Consider the following 23,085-nt stretch of genomic DNA (forward strand, 5'->3'; position numbering starts at 1 on the left):
CCCATAAAATATCCAGGTGTGGTCTTTACTACAAACTTCAAATTATTATAAAAACTTAATTACACAGCACTTACAAAAAAATAAAATAATAAAAAACCTACAACGATGGAGCAAGATGAATATAACATAGCTTGGAAAAACCAGTTCCATAAATATGAATATTTTATAATGTTAGACTTACCGTAAGTTTTCCTGGTAGGTTACCTATTTCTATCATGATGGAAGCACTCCAAAATTGGCAGGAACTTATTAACATATTTATGCATGGTGGTAAAAGGTCAATATTTTTAAAAATCAAACTATCTGAAGACAGAGGGCTAGGAATACCTCACTTATAATGATACCTTGACATTTTTGAACCTTATGCAGCATGTGCCTTCATTTGTAGGGATTCAGGCAAACAACAGGCACAAATGGAATGCACGGATGAAGAACATGTGTATCTTTAAGCCATACTATTTTAAAAAACAACTTGGTCTCTAACCCTTTCTTGAAACATGCTCTGCAGGTATGGCAAGAGTGGAATAAAATCTACTGTACAATCACTATTAGCCCCTATAATTGTTCATCCTTTGTTCTGTGGAACTGATAAAATTCTGTAATGTTAACACTGGGAGTCTAAAATGCCTCTGTAGGGTGAGGGACCTATCCAATGGGTTAGCCTCATCCTCAAACTAAAAAAGAGTTTCAAAACACACCCACCATGGTTTGAACTGCATCAAATTTTACATTTCAGCAATAATGTCCTTAACTGAAATGGAAAATTCATTAACTGAATATTCTTTAAGTCTAAAAAACAACAACCCCAGTTTCTTCCATCTACAGGATATTTATAATCACAACTCAGAATTATTCTGTTTTTTCTAAATAAAAAAAGTTTTTCTTAACAGATTTAAATACAACCCTTTCAGATGCATAGTGGAATGCTCTGTGGAGTAAAAAGGCACTGAAATCTGTTTCTGCAGGCATCTGTGGAAACACTCTGAAACTGAGTTAAACGTAGAACCTTACACTTGTCTTGTTGAGCAGCATCAACAAAATACTGAGGAAACAATGCTGGAGAGGCTGTACTAACCTTTTGTCACATGTGGCAGAATTGGTCTGAAATTAATCAATTTTGGCAAAAAGTATTTGAAGGCACTGGCAAATTAGTAGGATGTAAGCTTCAATGTACTCCCCTCAGTTGGTTTTGTTATCCCTCTTTGATAATCAAAATGCTGATATTCCTTACAAGGACTTAGTAATATTTTCAATGGTGTCAGCTCATCCAGCTGATAGGTAAATTGGTTCCGGATTAACACTATCTAGTTGGTACACAAACTTTTGGCAAATTGCTTTAGCCAGAAAGTAAAAAGGGAGACTGAATGCTGAAAGGGAAAGGGGGCAGGGAGAGAGATGACTTTGACACTGATTGGTTTTGTTTTATTACATATGTTAACACATCTAGCCATTCTGTAATTCTTCGACCAACGTATGGCGACACTCTTTAAATTAATATACCAGACTTCATAGTGAATACTGTTGCAGCTGGTGTACTATGATTCTGCTTTACATAAGTGCCACCTATACTTCTGCTTGTCCCAGTGGTTCTCTGCTTGTTCTCTGCTTTCTAGGGATGGGTCTGAGCGGTTTTGCCTTTGCCCCGCTGCTTTCCTGTGGAAACAGGGGCACAGGAAGGAGGGGCAGTGGGCACGGGCCACCCCAGGTGTCACCACTGAGGGGGGGGAGGTGACAAAATGCCAGGCGGTACTCACTGTGGGGCCTGCAGCGCGCCTGAGCCACGCATCTCTCCTGGGAGTGACGCAGTGGCTTGGGCACCCGCAGGCTCCACGCTGCCCCAAACGGTCCGCCCACTGCCTCCCCCTCAGCTGTAGGGCGGCTGAGTGGGAGGAGGCAGGCAGACTCCTCGGAGGCCCCGCCCCGCCGGCACCTGGCCCCACCCCTGCTTGCTCCGCCGCTGTGTGGAAAACCCGCTTTTCAGCACTAAATCAGAGCCAATGTCAATCTGGAGAAAACCCAACTGTACGTTTTCCTGGGGGAAAGCAGTGGGACAAGCACAAGTGTGGATAAGCACTTAAGGTTTCTTATTTGTATGTTCAGAACAACATTTAGTTGAAATATTTGGGGGGGGGAGTTGAGGCACAGGCATAAGGTGCTTAATGATGTTTATCTCTATATGATGGAAAGCTTCACCTCGCTGTTTTTTTGCAGATCAACCTGCTGTTAAAGGTACAAGAGCAGCCCAGGCGGGGTTTTTCTTCTCCTGGTCAGTTGCCAGCCATCACCATAAAACTATAACACACAGTCAAGAAACTACATTGTGTTTGCAGTTCCGTAATGTTTATCAGCTGTTTTGCTCCATCCATTTAAAGGCATACTGTTGAAAATCAATATTTAATCATATAGTGGTTGTGAAATGATAATCTAACTGGGTGCAGCCATTTGTCTTCAAAACCTATGCTCTTTTTAAAAACAGCTAGGTTAATAACAGGAGCATGGGAAATGGCCCTATGGAAAATCAGACAGTGTGACTTAGCACGTCTCCAGTGTTTCAGGCAGAGAGGTCTTTGCCAACCTTATCTGCAGAACCTAGGGATGGAGCCTGAGACCTGCCACTGATCCACACAACCCTTCCCCAAATTTTTCCCCTGCTGCTGTTCAAGAGTTTAAATGCTTGTCACTCTTCGTGTCCACCAGTGTCACAGGACTAATTGCACGAAAATCAAATCATCCAGTTAAAATGTCTGCCTGATAAATCAAACCCCTTACTGTTCAGAACATGGATGTGACACTGCTCAGACACCTTCTCTGCTCAGAAGGTTTGCAATATACATTTGGGTACACCCATTTTTTCCCTGGCAGTGCTGGTGTATCAGGCAGAAATTCAACAGGTGAAGCATTTCTCAACACTGCATCTTCATTTGCTGTTGGGGGATCTTTGCCTGTCAAAGAGTGCTGCTAATAAAAGCAGTAAAACAACAACCATCCTTACTCCTGCCCGCCTCCTCTTTGTCTGTCCTGTAAATTCCTTCCATCTCTTCCCTTCTCGCTTTTGCAGTCCTTAATTTTTTAAAAAATTCAATATTTTCCATCTTGCAGCTTGATGCTGAAATTGTGGGTGTTGATTCTTAGATGCCCCAGTGGTTTGCTTTTGGTTTACCAAGCTGCCTCACTTGCTCCACGTCTGCTAAGTGTCAGGCGTAATAAAAACCTTATCTGCTTGTGACGTCAAGCTATGAACCATGCCAAACGTAACGGCATCAGCCATATGGCCAGATGAACCTCCTGCCAGATCGTTCTCCTCTTTTCCTCTCCTCTCTGGATAGCGAGTGTGACTAACATTCCTCAGCAGCAAAAGCCCAGCCCTATTCCATCTGGCTCTGCCATTTGTTAGTCATTGATCATCTTCCAAGGTAACCCCTTTTGGCCATCAATAGGCTACCCAGTAACTGCCCTGCTTGATGAGGACATGCAGAGGCCTCCAGTTTAGCTCCCCAGCTCAGAAAACTAACCAATTTTACTGAACGATTACGATTCCAGTGATGCACCATTCCCAGGGCTATTTATAAACCACACTTGCAGGAGTCACATTCTGGCCTGCCCTGCAGTGAAAAAAGAGTTCCTGTCACTGTGATGACTGGCTGGCAAGACAACCTGTGCTGGAGCACTCATGTTATGTGTGAAGAAACAGAGCAGGCACAATAGTTCTGAAGAGCAAGGACCCCAGCTCTGTAGGAGGCAATCCTTACAGGCTTTCATGGCAAGCTAGAGAAAACATGGGTGCAAAGAAACAGACAACCCTGGTGCCCTGGAGGGGGCTTCTCTGGACTCTGGACTGAATGCTCTTAAAGGGACCCATCCATTAGTAACAAGTTTCACATCACTTCAAAATGTGGTGGGCAAGCTCCGCTGTGTTTGGTGAACTTGCTTCTCCTTCTGCTGCCCTGAGCCAAAGCCCTACCCTGATGGCATCACTTGTTCCTCTTCCTTCACACCCAAACTCTTGAGAACTGCTTCTCAGTACTATGCTGTGGTATGTGTGTGTGAATGTGGCAAGTGCCCGGGCAGGATTGATTAGAAGAGTTGGCAGCAAGATAATCATCCTGCCAGGCAGAAGAACCAGCCCTTAGGGGAGGCATACACGATCAGCTGCACCCATGCCCTTCTGCTGTTCATGCACATGCCATAGTCACGTGGGATAGCAGCATCATTAGGCCCCAATGCCAGGTGCATAGGAAAGGGAGCCTTAAATACCTCCGATGAGGAACTTGCTTCCTAATCCCCATTTCCCTTTAAGTGTTTCAATTATGTGGATCATCACATACTAAATGCAATCTGTCTTCTTAAGGCAGGGATTTATCCCCTTGTTTACAAATCTTTTTGAAGTGCTATTAGTGCATTGGGTTATCACTATTATTACTGTAGTTGTTGTTTTGTGAAACTTTGTGACAAGCTAAAAATAATCGCAGGACTTAGAAACTGCGAACACTTCCCTTGCCAGGAGAATGTTTCTAAAAGTGTCATAAGGGTAATAAACTATGAAAGAAAAACAAAGTCTTTTTATAATTCCCCAAAAGAGAAACAAAACTAAAATGAATTTCGAAACAAAAAGAAAAGCACTTATTTTAATGGAATAGTAAGTTCCCTGGCCAGGAAGAGATGTCAGAGTTGCTCAGCAAGTCTCGGGTTGCTGTTGGGTTTTTTTAGCTTATATTTTACAGGGTAAGTTCTGGGTTAAATCCAAAGCACTGGGTCTTCACTTTAGAGCCTGGGTTCAGGATTCATGAGGGGAAATCTTCCTCCATATATACCTCTCCATCCTTTGAAGGCCAGTAACAAGATGTGTTGTGGGCTCCTCTTCTGAGATTATTCTCAGTACATGGTGTATTCCTCCCCCAAGTGGTTGTATTTGCATTATTTACTATCAGAAAGATGAGGGAATCTGGTCTGTTTTGATGAGAGACCTTCCTGTATAAGTAGACCATTGATCTCCAAGCATTAAGCATGCTAAGAGCAGATGATGCGTGTTTGCTATTGAGTTATGAATTATTATTTATTATAGAGATGTGAAAGTTTTCTTCCAGCTCTAGGGCCACATTCCCTTATAAGCAATCTTCTGGGCGCCACAAGCCCTTTGCCATGGTGGGGTGTGTGTGTGTGTGTGTGTGCAAAAGCAGTGACAGATGTGACTCCACCTTTTGTAGGCTGCAATTTAGTCAGGCAAAGGTAAAGGGTAAAGGTACCCCTGTTCGTTAGGTCCGACTCTGGGGTTGCAGCGCTCATCTCGCTCTATAGGCTGAGGGAGCCGGCGTTTGTCCGCAGACAGCTTCTGGGTCATGTGGCCAGCATGACTAAGCCACTTCTGGCGAACCAGAGCAGCGCATGGAACGTTAGGCAAAAGTTGGAGACATCTACAGGTGCCTCTCCGCATTCAGGCAACAGTCCCAGGGCATATTCCAACCAGGTAAAAGCACCCAAGGAGGATGCAGAGCTGGGCTGGTGAGGGGTGTTGGGCCTGGTGAGAATCCTGGGGGGGGGAGAGAGAGAGAGAGAGAGGGAGGGAGGGAGGGAGGGAGGGAGGGGGGGAGAGGGAGAGGGAGAGGGAGAGAGTGTGTCCTGGAGGGTTGCATTCAGCTCCTGGGCCTGAAGCCTTCCATCCCAGATTAATTGTTGTAACTACATTTGTCTGTTTTTTTAAACATTCTTCTCTGCCTTCAGAATGCATATAAATCGGAAACAATCAGACAGACTATAAATTCTGGATTAATAAATCATCTGCTCTTACTGCTTTGTCCCTTATTTCATGAGCACCTTCTTTCGTCTGTAGGAGGACAGAGGGTTTATATTTACCACACTCTTTCATTCCTTCTGCCTCCCATCCTCCCAACATCCTTGTGGCTTAGTGAATCATTCCTGTTTCATAGGCTAAGGAACTACAGTGGTGCCTCGATTTATGACTTTAATCCGTTCTGAAGGCACCTTCGTAGGTCGAAAAATTGGTAAGTCGAAAAGCGCCATTGGAAACGCGATTCCCCATAGGAATGCACTGGAAACGGAAAAATCCGTAAGTTGAAGCAACCCCATCTAAAATTCCTTAAGTCGAAAAAACCCTATCGGTTTCTGTTTGGATGTCGAAAAAAACGTAAGCGCGTGGCCATTTGCCCCATTCGTAAGTCGAAAAATTCGGTTGTCGAGTTGTTCGTAAGTCGAGGTACCACTGTATGCCTAAAAATTTGGCTTCGAGGCCAAACTGGGATCACACTTTGTGCTCATGCACAGAAATTACAACAATCAGTCATGTGATTTCTAGAACAAAAATCTCCCAACACATGTCCTGAAGAAGGATTCATGGCACTGGTGGTATGAGGGATCAAGAATCTGGAGAAAACATGTCACTTACTCATGAATTCCTGAGTTATGCTGAAACTCATAGAACCCCATAGGATCCTATGGAATGCTGTGGCAGTCTCTCATTTGATGCTGAAATGCCTGCCTGGTGTTTTCTTAATGTATGGAAACAGATAGGAGTGGTGAATCATGTGGAAGACTCACATCAGCCTCACTAGGCGCAAAACTGACATGGAAAAAAAGGCCGGCTCTACCATTAGGCAGAGTGAGGCAGCCTATTTTTAGGACCCACCCTATTTTTTGTGATTGCAGTTTGTTTAAACTGTTTTCAATGTTGTGTTCTAAATTGTTGTAACCTAACCACCCCTGGGACATTAGAGGGAAGAGTAAGTAATAAATTAAATCATTGTTACTTAATAAGATGAAATATGGGGCAGGCAGACTTCGAACTTTGAGGATCTACTGTGATTTCTACGCATAACCTGCAATCCATCAACCGCAGCCAGGTGCAAACATGCTTTGGAATGAAGGAACAGGGTGCCTCTGAGCACTTGCTCAGACCAGGAATTTGTTTTCAGGACTAGAACGAAGGCTGCACACACACCACGTATTTAAAGCACTTGACTTCCCCAAAGAACCCTGTGAACTGCAGTTTCTTAAAGGCTCTGGGAATTGCAGCGCTGCGAGGAGTAAACTACAGTTCCCAGGAACTCAGTGGAAGGCTGTTTTCTTTAAATTTAAGGTATAAATGCCGCCCAGCTCCAGTTTTGTCACACAAAAATCCACTCCTAGTTCCCCCCACTGCGACAAGCTTTCTTCATCTCAGCAGCTTGAGAATAAAACCCTTTTTGTTACTATTGAGGAATAATTGGGAGTCAGAATCCTTGCTGAACTATGGAAATCATTCAGAGAGCTCCCATTTGATCCCATTCTACCTTTTCCTAACCTCTAATTTTCATCGATTCACTGATCATGATTTTATTCTCAGAGTGGGAAAAGAGATGCTTGTTTGGCCTCAAGTGCCAAAATAGCTCAACCAGGCTTGGGTACTATGCAACTTCAGCAGGGGGTGATATACAGGGGAGGGAAGCCAGCAAAATGTTTTGGGTCAGGCCTAGGCATGACAGCTATGTGACATATAAACTGCCTTACCAAGTAGTGAACATAGACCAAGTCAGACATAGTGATGCAGCCAAAATTAAGCACTTTTATGCCCATTTGATTTTAATGGGTGACCTTTAAATTATATATAAGCTCCACTGAAGTAAATGGGGCTGAAAATTGCTTACCTTTGGCTGAATCCTGCCCATAATGTCTTTGTCAAATGAAAAGATTCCAAGAGCTCTGGCCAGGTAGTAGATTTTAAGTTGAGAATAATAGTTTTAAGTTGAGAATAATAAGACAAATTCCAGTAGCAATCCAGTTTTTAGAAATCCAGGACAAGGCCCTGTTTCGGTTTATTCTTCATCAGCTCTAGTTTCATAGTTTCAAGGTCAAAGCGTACCAGTTTCAAGGTCCAAGCGTAGCCAGTTCCTGATACTACTCCCCCAAATAATGTTTAACCATTAGGCAACATGTCTGGAAATATTCATTAACACTACCATGCCCACAAAAAAGAGGTGTGCCCAAGTTCCTCAAATGGTCTGCTGTGCCTGTGATGAAGATGAAAAGTCTCCCTCTACTAAAAGTGAGTTTCAAAGATGAGGTAGGAATCATTTGCAGAGAACCCAGATAACACAGGAGGAGGAGGAGGAGGAGGAGGAGGAGGAGGAGGAGGAGGAGGAGGAGGAGGAGGAGGAGGAGGAGGAAAGGAAACTGCTATTGCAAACATCATTCCAAATAAAGTGTGGTTGTGGGGGGCATATGTGTCAGTCTTCCATACAAACCTTTGCCCTGGCACCTGGCAAATGGGCAGAATTGCAGAAAACCATCACAGAGCTTCTCACCAGAAAGAAAGCAATAGAGGCTAAATAAAATCTACCGGGTTGAGAGCTTTGAGCTGGAAACATTCTTGATGAATGAGTCCTTCTATGGGGTCTTTCAGCCAGGGTTAATGTCACACTGAAGATTCAAAACTTGATCTTCTTTTATTTTTAAATCGAACACTCAATTTGATGGAAGCAACGGGGCTGAGAGGATATATATATATATATATATATATATATATATATATATATATATATATATATATATATATACACACTGTATATATACCTATTCCACCTCCTGCTCTCTCTTTTTTTATATATAAAAATCCTTCCCACCCTTGCAACAGGAGTATATTTTGCTCCCGCAAGGAAAACAGTAGCCTGTAGAGAATAATTTTGATAGCGGAGGAAAGGAAACATTCCCTTCTTCTCCTGGAAACTTTCTCTATTTTCTCTTCTCCCACCACAGGATTTCAGTTTTGAACAAGTGTCAGGAGTCCCTGGTGGTTTAGGCTCACACAATCAATGAATTTTAGGAAGAATCATAGAATTGTAGTGTCGTAAGGGAACTTGAGGATCATCTGGTTGACTTTGATGATTTTGGCATATGAAACTAGGAAATCCCTTTGATCTTCTCGTTATATCTATGTTGTGTGGGTTGTTAATAATGCTAGATGATACATGAGATAGGGTTTTTTAAATCAATAACCATTTTAACTGATATTCAATTAACAAAATGCTGCCAGATTTCAAATCAACCCATTGACCCATTTTCTGCATTTATTGTTTATCATGGTGGAATGTGATTCAGGTGACTCACCCTTAACACAGGGCCACAAGTGTGGCCCTATACTTAACATTATGTATAAATTGAAGCAGAAGGGAGCGGGGGGGGGGGAGAACAAGTCCTAAGTGCTATGTACGCAGATCTACTGAAACCGTAATAGATAAAGGATAATGCAAGTAATCTCTGAGGAATTATAGAGAAGAAATGGAGAGAAGAAAACCCAAGAGTCTAGTCTGAAAACCTGCTCTTGGAGGAAGGGCAGGCTGAGCTCTGCAACTTCACTTCTACATCATAAAGCACAACACTCAAACCCATGTCAGGATACCCAAATAGACCATACAAAAATCAGCCAGGGTACACTTTGGTTTTTTTTTAAAATAAATCTTTATTTATTATAAAAATCTCCGCAGTCCTCACTTTTCTTGTAAACAAGTACACATTTGCACAAACTAACCATACTTAAAGCTTCTTAGAGAAGAGGGTCCAAAAGGAATGCCAGCTTGTTTGCACAGCTTAGCAGTTGTGGATCAGCAATAGTTTTAACAGATTTCTTTTTACTAAGTAAGCCTTACAGGGCAGAGAAGCCATCAGGGAGTACTGAAGAAAACACAGTACAAGACTGGGCTGTGTCTATGAAAACCCAGCACAAAGATTCAGTATCAAAAGTCCCTTCCGCAGTTCAAAGGGCAGCTTGACTCCATTGTGAAGGTAAGTTCTCAAGTCTTTGCAGGGGGCTGTGCAAAGAGCATTCAAAGAGCTGGCAGTACAATACTTTGGCACAGTAGTCTTTGGCAAAAAAAAAAAAAGAACCCCACACACATCCAAGGCTGATGTACATAAAACCAGGCTCTTCCACCAGCTCTGGCACAGGAGGGTGTCCCACCAATCAATGGCAATATGGCACACTCTGGGTTGGCACAGAGACGGCAGCAGACCTAGGAGGAGAAAGAAGAAAGTATCACTGACTCACATCATGCCCATTTCAAGAATGCATAGAAAATCTAAGAAAGCTGAGCACAAGTTTGGTCAGGGTCTAGCAGGGGAGAATTCAGCCTATTATTATTATTATTATTATTATTATTATTATTATTATTATTATTATTATTATTAAAAAGAAGACGGAACAGGTTGTGTGTGCTGCTTGCCCAGAGCAGGGTGGAGAGCAGATGCCCCATTCAGTGCCACCACTGATGCTTCAGTAAACACTCTCAGGAAGAAGACCCCAAGGCTTGGCTTGTTTTTCTTGCTCCCCTGCCTGCCTTAAGCTGTGTGCATCAGGAGTTGGCGTAAGCTGCCTAATCCCCAAAGGGAGCCATAGAGTCCAAACAGTACAAGCGAGAGAAATTTATCCCACCCTAAGTTGAAAGTATGAGAGCAATAGTTTCTAGACAGACAACCCCAAATATTTACACCACCTTCAAATGTTGACTCTTACCTTGGACAGGTAAAAAGTGCACACACCAGCAATTTGGTTTCTATCTCCACCCCCTGCATGCCTTAAAGCAGCACCGGAGAACCTGTGGACTTTCATGTGTTGTTGGATTTCAACTCCCATCAGCCCCAACTAGCTTGGCCAATGGCCATTATGGGAATGGTAAGAGTTCGATAACAACCGGAGGGTCACAGGCTCCCCATGCCTGCCTCAAAACACTTGGCTTTGTGTGCTTATTTATTTATAGAAGTATTTAGTGAGAGCTGGACCATAAAGAAGGCTGATTGCCGAAGAATTGATGCTTTTGAATTATGGTGCTGGAGGAGACTCTTGAGAGTCCCATGGACTGCAAGAAGATCAAACCTATTCATTCTGAAGGAAATCAGCCCCGAGTGCTCATTGGAAGGACAGATCCTGAAGCTGAGGCTACAATACTTTGGCCACCTCATGAGAAGAGAAGACTCCCTGGAAAAGACCCTGATGTTGGGAAAGATGGAGAGCACAAGGAGAAGGGGACGACAGAGGATGAGATGGCTGGACTGTTCTTGAAGCTACAAACATGAGTCTGACCAAACTGCAGGAGGCAGTGGAAGACAGGAGTGCCTGGTGTGCTCTGGTCCATGGGGTCACGAAGAGTCGGACACGACTAAACAACAACAACATACAGCAAAAATAACAAAGGGGTTTACAACTCTAAAAGGATTTTTTAAAAAATACGTACAATAAAAGCACATGAAAATTAAAAACAATTTTAAAACAAAAAATTAAAACAAGCATCAATAAACCACTGTGCGTGAAGAACTCTTAATTGCCTGCATAGACCTGGAGGAAGTTTTCAGAAAGCATTTAAAAGTTGGCACAGAAGCCACCTGCTGAATCTCTATTGGCAGAGTGTTCCACAGGTTTGGTCCGATGACACCCAAGGCTTGATTTCTTGTTGTCAAATGTTAAAATGGCCCAGAAACAGCATAAAGCAAGTTCAGCTCTCTGCCAGAGAATTCTAGGAGGAACTGAAACTTCAAGGAATAAGGAGGTAGCAGTTTAATTAAGGAGGTAGTTTAATTCACCAGATAGCCAACCTGGCAAAAAGCTTATCCGTATCTATGTACCTTCAATGAAAGGGTGTTACCTCGGCGCTGCACTTTATACCAGAGCTGAGAAAGCTTTCCTGATATTGCATTGATGGAGAGCAAACAGTCTTGATTAAAAAAAATGGGGGGGAGCAGGGGGAGGGAGAAAATGATGAAAGGAAGGCCTGTTGCATTGTTCTGGTTGTGGAGAGCCCATGGTGTGCCCAAGTTCCTCAAATGGTCTGCTGTGCCTGGGATGAAGATGAAAAGTCTCCCTCTACTAAAAGTGAGTTTCAAAGATGAGGTTGGGATCATTTGCAGAGAACCCAGATAACACAGGAGAAAGATTGGCACCCGATTCCCTATTGCACCAGGGCTTCTTAGGCTAATATTTCAACAAGTTTAACTCCAAAAAGCTATGCCCAATGCAATGGCTGAAACATTAAAGTTTCCCATTTAGGGGTAGATCTCATCCAAGTGGAGCCATTTCAAGCTGACATAAATGCTTGGGGGGAGACTTAAATGACACATGTTAGGCAAGCATGGAGAAATATGTTACCTATGCTCCCCCTAAAAATCTATTTTGCCCCCAGGTGTTTTTTTCTCGCTGTAAGGGTTTCTTCCCAATTTTTTTGAGCCCACTTGGGAGGAACAAAGCTGGAGCGAAGCAATTTGAGGCTGGAAGTACAGGCAGAGAATACATTCAGCTCCTCTATATCATGCATGCTGGTCTTTAAATCATCTCCAACACACTTCATATGAATTCAGCAGAAACCTGAATTCTAACATAGGGGTCTGTCCCTGTGGTGTCTATTCTGGATGCATGTGGTATTTTGTTACAGGGGGACCAGGAGCTGAAGCGAAGAGCTTTGTGCATTTCAGGAGGATTTTTTAAAAATGGTTGTTTGGAGAACATTACACGCTGCTCAAGGGACAGCGGTCGTGCTCTGTCTAAGTGCTTTTATTCTATTATGTAATTGCAATAGGGTAGTGAAGCAAATGGACAAACACAGCATGGAGCACCCAAGGGACAACTATATCCAGACCCAATTGAAGCAGCAGACTGGCGTCATCAAAGCAGGGGCATGAAAAAGCATTTACCAGCATGATTCCATATCAAGTGTTGAAATCGGCACTGAAATTTGCAATAGATGTCTCTTGAAACTATACAATTTCCTCTATCACTTTGAAGATACATTATACACAGGGGACCTTGTTGTGTGTTTCTATGTATGAGGTGGGATGAAGGAAAATCAAGGATTTGTCTTTTTAGAAGGTATACACAATCAGGCTGTAGTCACTGAAATATATCAAGCCAAGAAGGTGGTTCAAAGTCTGCCTTTTATACAAGTCATGCCATGAGAGGCCGGCACCAGTCTGAGAACAAAGCATAATTTTTGTAGACATCGAGGCCTGGCAAGTGTAAACTTGAAACACATTTCGTGGAACCATGAAAAGATAAATAATTATTGGAAAGGAATACTGGAATGAAGGAATCTGAGTGTTCTACATGTTCTCTTGAAGAAGAAAACACACCAGGAGAACTTTTCATTTGTCACTGGAACGTTACAGTGAAAGTACGTGGAGATATACAATATCATTAGACGTGTGACACAGGCGATTTACTATGTCATTTTATCAAGTGAGTTTTAAATAGTAAACACTTAAAAATGTAATATGCAGATTGGAATGTATGAATAGCATTGCAAATGTTTTTGTTTCCTGACATGTGAACTGAATCAGAAACATAATCCTACACTGAAGTGCAGGCCAGCCCCATCCATACACCACACGTCAAAGAATGCTGGAAGAAAACAGGTTTAGAAGCGGCTCAGAATATAGGCAGACAAACTGACTCGGCGCGTGTCGGAGGTAGTCATCAAAGCAGTGGAGGAAGCATGAGTTGTGCGCTTCCTCCGTTGCCACTTCTGGGACTCGCACAAAGGAAGGACAAGTGCATACTCTTCCTGCAAGAGGGAGGGAGGAACATCTGCCCCCACCCCTCATATAAGAGTCAAAATGCATGGATTTGTCTATTGCCACTTTAGGTGACCATTCACCTGGGTGATCAACCTAGATGGCTTTAAAGGAGGGCTGGACAAATTCAGGGAGAATAAAGCTCCTGGTCATGATGGCCATGCTCTGCCTCCATGGTTGGAGATAGCAATGCTCCCCAGGACCAGTTGCTGGAAGCCACATCAGGGGTGGGTGCTCTTGGACTCCGGTCCCACAGGCACCTGGTTGGCTGCTGTCACAACAGGATGCTGGGTTATGTGGGCCATTGGCCTGATCTAGCAAGCTCTGTTTCTCAAAGAGTTGGCTAGAACCTGCCAGTGGGCTTCAGTTCAGGCCACCTTTTCAGCTAGGCCTCAATGCCACAGCCTGCCCCGCAACTTCTCACTTATCTGCCTCACCCTTAAGCTGCCCCGTAGTCATTTGGTATCAGCGACTCTCTTCATGAGGATAATCCTGGGATGTGAGAAGAAAGAAACTGGCAGTTGTTGGGAGGTGGGGAGATGGGAGGAATGAGGAACAGGTTGGATATGAAAAGAGGAGAAGAAATGAGTAAATATAATTTGAGAAGCATGTGTGGTGGGAAAGGGAAAATGTAAAAGAAAAAGGCATATGGACCAGCAAATTTTTCCTTAAATGGGGAGGCCAAGTCATAGCACCTCCAAAGCAAATATCTGTACTTAGCTTGAGGAAAGGCGAGCTATGGAACTCTTTGTTACAAGGAAAACAGTGTCAAAGAATTTAGCCATTTCCATAGGTGGATTAGATATAGTAGAACTTTATATCACTAACCGCCACCTGATCATGCCAAACTGCGCCAGTCACGATTTTGTGACTGGTGAGCCTCAGTAATTTTCAGCCATCTCAAGTGAGCATGGGAGCAGAAAGTTTGGGAACACCTATCCTAGGAGACTGTGAGTAATGAAAATGAGGTGGTGGTTATAACAAATACTCTCGTGTGTTTTCCTTCTGAGTATAATGGCTAAGCTTCACAATGAATTCTGCCTTGTTCAGAATAGAGAGCTAAAGAGGGATTATATACTAATGCATTTCATGTACGTACATAAGATACAGAAAACATGAAAAAGTCATGAGAAACCACTCACTTCTAGGACAACTGCTTAGTGATTTCTTTGCCAAAGTTAAAAAAAAGCCCAAAACAAACTGAAATTATACTGTACTGAAAGAAAGAATGCTCTTAATGTACTCAAACATGAAGTGGAATGGAAGGAAGAAGGGAGACCAGGATTTCATCCGAGGCTGTGAAAGAGCAAGAACAACACAGTAGACTGACTCCCTTGCAAAACATGTCCAGTGCTTTACCTCTGGGGTGGTACCTGAGAACAGGTGCTTATCTATAGATCACAAGTGATAGAAGTGACTCATATAACCACAGAACTTTTTATATAAAAAAATTGATTATTGTGTTAATGCCACTGAACAAATACCAGCAAAAGAAAGAAAAGAAAAGAAAAGAGAAAGAGAAACATACAGTAAAAGAAAGAGAAATATGATGGATACAAGTTGAATGCACAGCATTTTAAGTCCACTAAAGACTATGGAGCAGATTCTGTGCTGTCAAAAAGCCAAGCCCATTTAGATTTCAGCAGCTTCCCAAAAATAAGTTTATGCTCTAAACATGGTTAAATAACTAAATACTGTACGAAGGTTTCCATGCATCTTCTTAGTCTCAGGATATACTTCCAGAAGGCCAGGGGTCATTAACATGACAGTTGCTTGAGCCAAAACACTCAAGTGTGACATCAGCCATCTCAGTCAACACTCAGCTGGGGAACAGGCAAGGCAAGAACATGTTGTTCAGAAGCAGGAAACTGCTGCCTATGGGAAGCAAACCATTTGCAAAACAGAGCGAAAAGGGCTTAGGGCTTTCTCCCCAGAGGCAATGGAATCTTTCATGCACAGAAAAAGAGTCTAAGTTACCATTACCGTAGCTGTATCATCCAGTTGGGACCTATAGGCATGTAGAGTGCTAGACAAGTCCAGAAACATTCAGCAGAAATGAGGTGCACAAAACAGGAAAGGAAACATAAAGTTACTATAGCAGGGGATCAGACCTTTTTTTTGGTTGGTGTTGCAATCTCCCAGCCACATATCTTACTGTCATAGACATCTGTGTTTTGCACACATTAGTACCTCTTGCTATCTGCTGCACTGCTTGTGGTGATAAAGGACACAAGTGGAGAACTTCACAAGAAAGGGAGCCCTTTCCCTATTGAGAAGGGCGATCCAGCGTGGTGCAGTGATTAAGAGTGCTGGACTACCAATGGGGGTAACCAGGTATCTTCTTCTTCTTCGGTGATCACTCGTAACCAGGTATAAGCCGCTACTCAGCCATGAAACTCCCTGGAAGAGCTTCGGCAAGTCACTATCTCTCAGCCCTATCCTACCTCTAAAGATCTTGTGAGGATAAAATGGGGGAACAGAGAGGAAAGAAATGTAGGCTATAAATACAATAAACAAATGAGATCCTACACATCCACAAGACTTCCAGGAGTCATGTTGAGAAGTGCTGTCACACTTACAAAGCTAAGCAGGGTCTGATATGATTTCAAACTGGATGGGAGACCATGTGTTGAGATTCATGCATTGCAGGGACTAGATGACACTTGGGGCCCCTTCTATGATTCCATGACAGCTACAGTCTACAGCGGCTAAAAGCCAGCCAGGAATCACCTACAGATAAGCACAGCAGGCCTTTCCTCACTCATGTTTTGAACACAGAGCAGCCTCCTCCAACTGGTACCTCCCAGATGTTTTCGCCTACTGCTCTCATCAGCCCCAGCTGGCACAGCTGGGCTTTTCTTCTCTTACAAAGACCATCAATAAGGCTTTGCTGGTGTTAGGCTTGAAAGTGTTGGGCATGATGTGGCTCCAGCCTGCCCAAAGTCATGCCTTCTCTTAATACTCTCAAGAATGTTTAAGGGGCAAACTGCAAATACTCACCGTTGAAGGAAAAGCAGTCGGCACACGCTCAGCAGGGCCATTTATTGCTTTGTTTCTGGACTGCAAAGAGGGTCTTAGCTTGAACTCAGCTTAAGGTCTTCCTAAACTTAAGGAGGACAAAACTGCTTGAACAATGAAAGAACGGGCCCACCGTCTGGCACCACACTTATTACTATTGGGAAGAGAGGTTCCGGCGCTCAGTGTGTCCGGCAGCTGCCCCCCACGTCCTACAAGTCACATACAATTTAATTCCATATATATTAAAAGCGGAGCGAGGCAGTTACACCGCGAAGTGCGGCGGGAGAGACCTGTCTATCCCAGGGAATTTCTGACCACGTGCCTTTTCTTCCATCCTTCCTTTGGCGCGGGTTAAATAAAGGTCCAAGACAGCGAGGACGGACGAAGGAAGGGCAGGTTCCCTGGGAGGCAGCGCTTCACACCAGCCGCTCCTCCGTCCTCGCGGCCCCCTGCTCGAGCTGCGCAGCCGGGCGGAGGCGGCTGAGCTCCAGGGGCCCGGCTGCTGCTCCCGCTCCCGCCGCCGCGCCTCGCGTGGCCTTCGCGGGGAGGCCGGAGCCAAGAGGCGCGCAGGGCGCAGGCGCTGGCCGGCGGCGCTGCGAGAGGCGCTCGGAGAGCTTGGCGGCCAGGCGCAGGAGGCTCTGCCGGCGACGGGGCTGGGTCGTGCCTGCGGCATCGGCGGCATCGGCGACCGGGCGCACCCCGATCTGCAGCTCTTCGGCGGGCACCCCGCGCAGGTTCCCCGAATACCAGAAGAGCCAGCAGAGCAGCGACAGGGCGAGCAGCAGAGACCCGGTACACACCAGGAAATCCTCCAAGGGGCGCCCGTCCACCATCGGCCGCCCCACGGCGCCCGCCAGCACCAGCACCAAGCCGGCCACGTCCATCACCAGCGCGGCCACGAGGAAGACCGCGCAGTGCCCGCAGCGAGCGTGGCCCATGCCCGCACTGGCGCAGCGCCGGCGGGCAGGCGGCAGCCAAAGTCCGGCGAGGGCCACGCCCGCTCAGGTGCCGCCGGAGGGGCCACGCCCCCTCACCTGGCCGGCAGCACCGGAGGAGGCTCAAGTGCAGCGGGGACCGCGCCGTCCCCGGCGGCAGGTGAGAGAAAAGACCCCAAGCGAGCGGCTCGGCTGCGCACGGCCAAGAACTACCACACAGCCGACGGCTGTCGGTCGCAGCCTGTCACCGATTGCTCCCATAAACCGCGCAATCTCGCCGGATTTGGATCTCGCCCTTCGGTTCAAGGACTGTTTTAGCGGTATCGCAGTGCGCTTAATAATCATCATAAAAATCTCCGGTGCCGTCGCACTTGGAATACCGTGCGCCGTTTTGGTGACCCCATTTCACCCTCACGCCACGTGCACAGGTGTACCGGTAGTAGCCAAGCAGCTGCCCCCCTAAATCAAGTAAATAAGTAAAAATACTTAACTAACTCACCAAACCCGTCTTAGATAGCTCGATTCTGTCCCCACGACCCACCACCCCAACGTAAATCCTGCCCCCTTCCCACCTAAATCCTGACTACGCTATGCCCACGTGCTGAAGAGCTGGAAAGGGTACAGGAACGACCACGCAAAATGACCAGGGGATTGGAGCAACTCCCACAAGAGTTTGTGGGCTTTGGGGTGTAGAACAATTGCCAGGAAATTGTGGGAAATCATGTTTGCCACCTTGGAGGAATAGGTGTGGTGTAAGTGTAATAAATAAAGGCTGCGTGGATGCTTCGTGGCGCTCAGGTTCTTTGCTGACGCTGTAACTATAGAAATAACTGGGGAACAGCAACTATTGCTGCCTCATGCCCCGCTCAAAGGGATCTGGTTGGCCACCTGCAGGAAACAGGATGCTGAACTAGATGGGACTTAACAGCATGTCTGTTCTCCTGTTACTATTTTCTTTAGGAGCTCAGGTGGCATGTATGAAGTTTCTCGTGTGCCTGACAAATAGTGATAAATCCCAAATCATTCTGTGAAAGCCAGATTTGGAGCCAAGTAAACGACAGCCCAGGACCCAGGTGGCACTGTGGGCTAAACCACTGAGCCTAGGGCTTGCTGATCAGAAGGTCGGCAGTTCAAATCCCTGTGACGGGGTGAGCTCCCGTTGCTTGGTCCCAGCTCCTGCCAACCTAGCAGTTCGAAAGCACATCAAAATGCAAGTAGATAAATAGGAACTGCTACAGCGGGAAGGTAAATGCCATTTCTGTGTGCTGCTCTGGTTCGCCAGAAGCGGCTTTGTCATGCTGGCCACATGACCTGGAAGCTGTACGCTGGCTCCCTCGGCCAATAATGCGAGATGAGCGCGCAACCCCAGAGTCGGTCACGACTGGACCTAATGGTCAGGGGTCTCTTTACCTTTAAACGACAGCCCAGATTTGAATCTTCAAAATCTCTTTTATTCTTTTTCAACAAAAGTGAGGGGAAGGTTGGAGGGAAACAAGGAGCAAGCAAATCCATGCTTTTCTCATTCTTCGCCTCATCATTTTGATGGTGAAAACTGTGGGATGCAAAGGGTTAAGTGCAGTCAAGTCACAACAATCCCTAGATAGTCCACTTGGAGGACTGAGGAGGAGGATATGACTAAGCGTAGTTTCCTCTTCCTTCACATGCAAATGAGTTGAGGAAGTGGCAGATAAATCCTGAAGGAAACAGCCATTTTCCCTCTCTTGGACCAGACCTCTTGGACTACACACATCTTAGTGAGTCTCTCCCTCAAGGCCTCCAGCCTAGAGAGAGAGATGAGATGGAGTCTCACTTCTTATAAGTGAACTTCACAATGTATATATTACCTTTTAACTAAGCAAGTCTACCTCTTGAGTGTGCTGTACCTCGAGATGCTTGTAAGTAAACATCTTTTATACTTTTAAGAGCATTGTGTTGTGTCTTTTCTTTTAAGAGGGAAAAAGGGGAAATACCAGGAAAATACACTTTATTTTAGTGGCTTAAATCAAGCCTGCGCAAACGTTCTTCTGCTGTGTATTTTGCAAAAAGGGGAATGTTTTACTCTGCTAAAGTTTTGTGCTTGCTAGCGCAAGCGGGGATAGGATATATTAAACAATATCTCCTCATCCACATTCCTGAACATTCCCACATAGGGTTATTGCGGCCCAGAGTTGCGTATTTTGTGTATTTTTGAAGGATTGATTTGGATTGTGATTTTGAACTCTGTAGGATTTTTCCAGTTAGGATTTCCTGGTTGAGCACATGGTCTCTTTGTTCTGCAGTGTGCTTGGGGGATTAACTACCCCTCCCCTCCCTCAGAGTTTACAGCACTGAGAAAGCTCAGAGGTAGTGAAGATATTTTTGAGATTTTGAATTTGATTTTTGAAAGATTTTTGAATTTTGGAAATTTTTGAAGTTTTAAGATGGCAAGCTGCAGTTTTGATAGTGAGGCAAGACCAAGTTTTATGCTGCTGGATGACAATAATTTTGTGCAGTGGAAGCAGCGCGTTTTAGTTTATCTTGCTGCTAGGCGTGTTCTGCAGGCCATTAAGGAAGAAAAGCCTACAGGAACCGATGCAGAAGCTTTAGCTAAGATAGAAGCTTGGAGTATTAAAAATGATGAAGCCAAGCACATAATTTTGAGCAGTTTGAGGAATGAGCATCTATCAATGATAAATTTTGAAGATGATGCATCTAAGATCCTAGAGGACATTGAACGCATTTATGCACAATCTACAGAGAGTTCCTATAGATACTTGTTGGATAAGTTACTCAAGTTGAAGATGAATTCTAGAGAAGAGTTTACAGAGCATTTTAAGAATTTTTCTGAGATTGTTCAAAGAATTGCCCTTACTCCCAGAGCCTTTGATGATGTGACTAAAGTAACGTTTATGCTTGCATCATTGGGACCTACGTTTGCTCCATTTAAAAGTATAATGGATCACACAAAGGATTTAACTTTTAATGAGCTTATCAACCATTTAAGAGAGGAATGCAGAGATAGCCTTGATTCTCAAGAAAGGAATCCAAGGAGGAAGGATAGCAGCTATGCATCCAAGCATTTTGGAAAGTCCAGACAGACATCTAGAGAAATAATTTGTTTTAAATGCAATGGGAAAAACCACATAGCAAGGAACTGCAAGAGTCAAAATGGGGATAAAGTTGAATCCCACCCCTCAAAACCACAAGGTGTTAAGAAGGGGAGTCATGAGCAAACCATGTTGATGCAGGAGAGGAGTTTAGCTGTCCAGGATTGTGAAAATAAGCGCAATAAGTGGATTCTTGACAGTGGAGCGAGTTCTCATTTCTGTTATGAAAAGGAGTATTTTAATGAGATTAATGGGGATGAAACCTCTGAAATTGAGATTGCTGATGGCAACATTGTAAAGGCAATTGGTTCAGGAACTGTGAATTTGAAATTCAACGTAGATCATGAAACAATTAATACTAAGATAACTGAAGTTAAGTTTGCACCAAAGCTTAATTGCAACTTACTCAGCGTGTCCAGTTTGGACAGGAAAGGTTTTAAAATTACATTTGAAAAAGGACAATGTATTGTGACTAAGCATGATGAAGTTTATGTTCAAGGCACACTAAAGGATGGTGTATATGAGCTTAATGTTTCAGAGAACCAGCAGAACCAGTCTGCAAAGGTGGCGCAACCAAGTCAAAAGGACGAAGGAAGTCTGGAACTCTGGCACAAGAGACTTGGACACAGAGACACCAACGTTATTCTGGAACTACAGAAAGGTGATCTTGTGAGAGGTCTGCAGGTAAAGCAAAGCAACACAAATACACCAACATCAAAATGTATAACTTGTGTTAGTGAGAAAGCAACTAAACCTTCTTTCCCACGTTGTGCAGAGAAGAGAAGCACTAAAGTATTGGACATTGTCCATACAGATCTATGTGGACCAATGAATGTGTCTTCTCTAGGAGGTAATAAATATATTTTGATATTTTTGGACGATTTCTCGAGATTCTGCGTAGCCTACTTTATCAAGGAGAAGAGTGAGACAGTGGAATTGTTCAGGGACTATCTTAACATGGTCAAGAACAAGTTCCAGCGAGCCCCTTCCATTTTAATGTCCGATAATGGTGGGGAATTTTGTTCACATGAGATGCAGGCCGTCATGGCTAGAGAAGGCATATCACACGTGACCACAGTTGCCTACACACCCCAACAAAACTCAATTGCAGAGAGGAAATTTAGATCCATTTTGGAAATGACAAGGTGCATGCTAAAGGAAGCTAACTTGTCACACAGGCTGTGGGGTGAAGCGGCTCGTTGCTCAGTCTATCTTCAGAACAGACTGCCCACAAAAGGCGCAGAGCGCACACCATTTGAACTTTGGCATGGAAAAGCCCCAAATTTGTCACATATACGTGTATTTGGAAGTTTGTGCTACTATCATGTGCCCAAGGAGCACAGACACAAACTTGATTCCAGAGCGAAGGCAGGGATCCTAGTTGGGTACGCTTCTGGAGGAAAAGGATATAGAGTCTTGGATCCGCAAACTGGCAAGACAAGTTCGCAGCATGTAATTTACTTCGATGAGCAAGGCAAAGTTGATACAAAGGACACTGCCATTGATTGTTCCAAGGAGCCACAGGATGAGGAATTTGTGATTTTTCCTTTTGAACCAATACAAAGTACTAATCCAACTTCTAGTGTCGTAGCACCCCCTATAGGTGACACCCGAGAAGACGTGGAGGTCCAGGCCCCTGGCAGCACCAGAGACGAAGATGATGACGAGCAGCTGTATGGGGATATGCCACTGCTGGAGGAGGATGAGGAAGCTGATGCGGTCGAAAGACCAGAGGTCAGACGCTCATCCAGAACCAACAGAGGTGTTCCACCATTACGGCTGTCCTACCTTACAAGGTCGGCGTCTCCACAGGAACCTTCCAAATGGGAAGAGATAGAGAGGATGCCACCAGATGAAGCCAGTCTCTGGAGGAAAGCTGCTCAGGAGGAGATAGATGCACTTCATCGGAACAGGACCTGGACACTCACAGAACTACCTCCTGGTAAGGAAGCAATTGGAAGTAAATGGGTGTTCAAGGTTAAAAAGGGTTCAGAAGGGGAGGTGCAACGCTACAAAGCTAGGCTTGTGGCACAAGGTTTTTCCCAGAAGTATGGAGAGGATTACGATCAAGTGTTTGCACCGACAGTTCGATACAGCAGTGTCAGACTACTTTTAAGTATTGCAGCATCTAAGCAAATGTCAGTTTACCATATTGACATTGCGACAGCCTTTCTTCACGGCGAAATTTCTGAGCAGATTTATATGAAGCAGCCCAAAGGTTTCATTAAACCAAATGAGGCACATCTAGTGTGCAAGCTGCAGAAAGGACTTTATGGTTTGAAGCAAGCAGCGAGGGCTTGGAACCAGAAACTCCATGAGATGCTGGTGCAGCTTGGGTACAAGCAAGGGACTGCTGATAAGTGCTTGTACACCAAACAAAGGAATGGACAGTTTTCGTACATTTTAGCCTTTGTTGACGACCTTTTAATTTCTACGTCAAATGAGAAAGACTATAAAGACATAGTCAAACACCTCAACAGGGAAGTAGAGGTCAAGGAACTTGG

At 44.5% G+C, this 23,085-nt stretch overlaps 1 protein-coding gene across 1 annotated transcript; it reads right to left on the reverse strand.

The window, feature by feature from the left end:
• Nucleotides 1-9,428: 9,428 nt before the first annotated feature.
• TMEM238L (transmembrane protein 238 like) lies at nucleotides 9,429-19,409 on the reverse strand. The gene is made up of 2 exons (XM_060271784.2): nucleotides 16,543-19,409; nucleotides 9,429-9,998 (listed from the first exon to the last, which is right to left on the reverse strand). The coding sequence occupies exon 1, from the start codon at nucleotides 17,496-17,498 to the stop codon at nucleotides 16,977-16,979; it is 522 nt and encodes a 173-aa protein (XP_060127767.1). The 5' UTR covers nucleotides 17,499-19,409; the 3' UTR covers nucleotides 9,429-9,998; nucleotides 16,543-16,976.
• Between the last annotated feature and the right edge of the window lie 3,676 nt (nucleotides 19,410-23,085).

This window comes from Zootoca vivipara, chromosome 2 (assembly GCF_965207765.1).
Source record: "Zootoca vivipara chromosome 2, rZooViv2.hap1.1, whole genome shotgun sequence".
In the NCBI taxonomy this organism is placed as follows: Eukaryota; Metazoa; Chordata; class Lepidosauria; order Squamata; family Lacertidae; genus Zootoca; species Zootoca vivipara.

Excerpts from the sequence above, each read along its gene's own strand:
- TMEM238L (XM_060271784.2), bottom strand. The coding sequence starts at position 17,498 with ATGGGCCACGCTCGCTGCGGGCACTGCGCGGTCTTCCTCGTGGCCGCG.